This window comes from Zingiber officinale, chromosome 4A (genome assembly GCF_018446385.1).
Source record: "Zingiber officinale cultivar Zhangliang chromosome 4A, Zo_v1.1, whole genome shotgun sequence".
In the NCBI taxonomy this organism is placed as follows: domain Eukaryota; kingdom Viridiplantae; phylum Streptophyta; class Magnoliopsida; order Zingiberales; family Zingiberaceae; genus Zingiber; species Zingiber officinale.
The window spans coordinates 136636391-136637945 of record NC_055992.1 but is presented as its reverse complement, the minus strand read 5'-3'; the positions used below and the strand labels follow the sequence as shown (position 1 = coordinate 136637945).

Sequence of the window (1555 nt, the reverse complement as noted above, 5' to 3'; positions counted from 1 at the left end):
AATCCGTTTGATCGATGAGTAAAAAAGATATGACACATCATTTTAAGACGGGATCTATCTTATTTGGTAAGTTAGGAATAGATATAATTTTGATGATGCTGGATCGAGTGTCTCGAAAGGAAACTGATTAAGATCAAACGTAAGTTAGGAATAAATATAATTTTGATGATGCTGGATCGAGTGTCTCGAAAGGAAACTGATTAAGATCAAACGTAAGTTAGGAATAAATATAATTTTGATGATGCTGGATCGAGTGTCTCGATAGGATACTGATTAAGCTCAAACGCGTGTGTTTCGAACTTTGAACACGTATCTACAAATTTTTTTTTTTTTGTAATATATTTACCTTTAAAAAAATAACAAAGTCAACTTCCGTCAAAATCATGTTTCTCCAAAAAATAAATAAATAAAAAAATAAAAAATAATTGCTATCTTAATTACGTCGCGTCTAGATTTCCCTTTCCCATGTTGCCAGCGCCGCCGCTCGGCGAACTCTGATTCTAGAAGACGCGGCCGTCCGCCGCGAACAAATCCAAGGCCTGAGTCGCCCGCTCTAGCACCGGCGGATCCTCCCCGCAGCGGACTCGTCGACGAAGCCTCCACCGAGATACGCCGTGACCTTCTGCCTCGAAGCATCGACCGTCGCCTCCGGCGAGTCCAGCGCGCACAGGAAGCTCCGATACCCGTCCCCGAACGCCTCGAGGGCCGCTTCAGTCTCGGCCGTGCGCTCGCCGCCTGGCGCCTCCTTCTTCGCCTCCACCACCGCTATCATCGCCGCCACGAAGGCGTCGTACGCGCGCTGCGCTTCCTCCACTGCTTTTTCCATGGAAAAAAGACCGCAGCGATTATAACTCCTAAACTGGTCCTATATATAGAAATCAAGAAAAAATAATAAAAAAAATAGTGTTTCCGTAATTTTAGCCCAGACTTGTGCAGCAATTTAACAAAAAAAAATGTAAATTAATTAAATTTCGATTAAAAGAAAGGATAGATAATAACTAGCATTTTACCCTTTTTAGGAGTTAATCTTTCAAAAATACCCTTTATTCTTAATTTAATCAATTTTATTAAGTATTAATTTAAATTTTCTTTCGTCTCTCACAATTTTATTTTATTTACTTTAATCATCGGGAATTATTTTAAAAACTTTGGTAGCCGCTTTGTCTCTATTCTAAGTTAAAGGCAGAGTCGTACCTATGTACGACTGTGTCTGAAGCGCATACTAAAAAAAGTGACTCTTCTGCTACGATAATAATAATAAAATTCAATTTACAAATAACATATATATTAAATATATAAATAAATTAAAAATAAATATATTACATCAACGAAAAAAATAAATATTTAAAATAATTATATAAACACTACTCGTATAACTATTTTAGAGGTAAAAACAATTATCAAATTTGCATAATTCAATTGTCGAACTCTTTCTTTCTCAATAGATAACATTGGTAGCCCATTTAGTGTATCCTATAATACTGATACCAATGCGGTAGCCACAGGCAGTAACAAGACGACAAGTAGTAACCACCATGCAATTAGGTCGCAGTTC

At 37.3% G+C, this 1555-nt stretch overlaps 1 protein-coding gene across 1 annotated transcript; it reads right to left on the bottom strand.

Moving 5' to 3' along the window:
• Positions 1 to 276: 276 nt before the first annotated feature.
• Positions 277 to 837, bottom strand: LOC121973707. The gene has a single exon (XM_042525090.1). It carries the CDS (start codon positions 824 to 826, stop codon positions 554 to 556), a length of 273 nt encoding a protein of 90 aa, XP_042381024.1. The 5' UTR covers positions 827 to 837; the 3' UTR covers positions 277 to 553.
• Between the last annotated feature and the right edge of the window lie 718 nt (positions 838 to 1555).

Bases quoted from the DNA above. Each gene is read 5' to 3' on its own strand.
- LOC121973707 (XM_042525090.1), bottom strand. From the start codon at position 826: ATGGAAAAAGCAGTGGAGGAAGCGCAGCGCGCGTACGACGCCTTCGTG.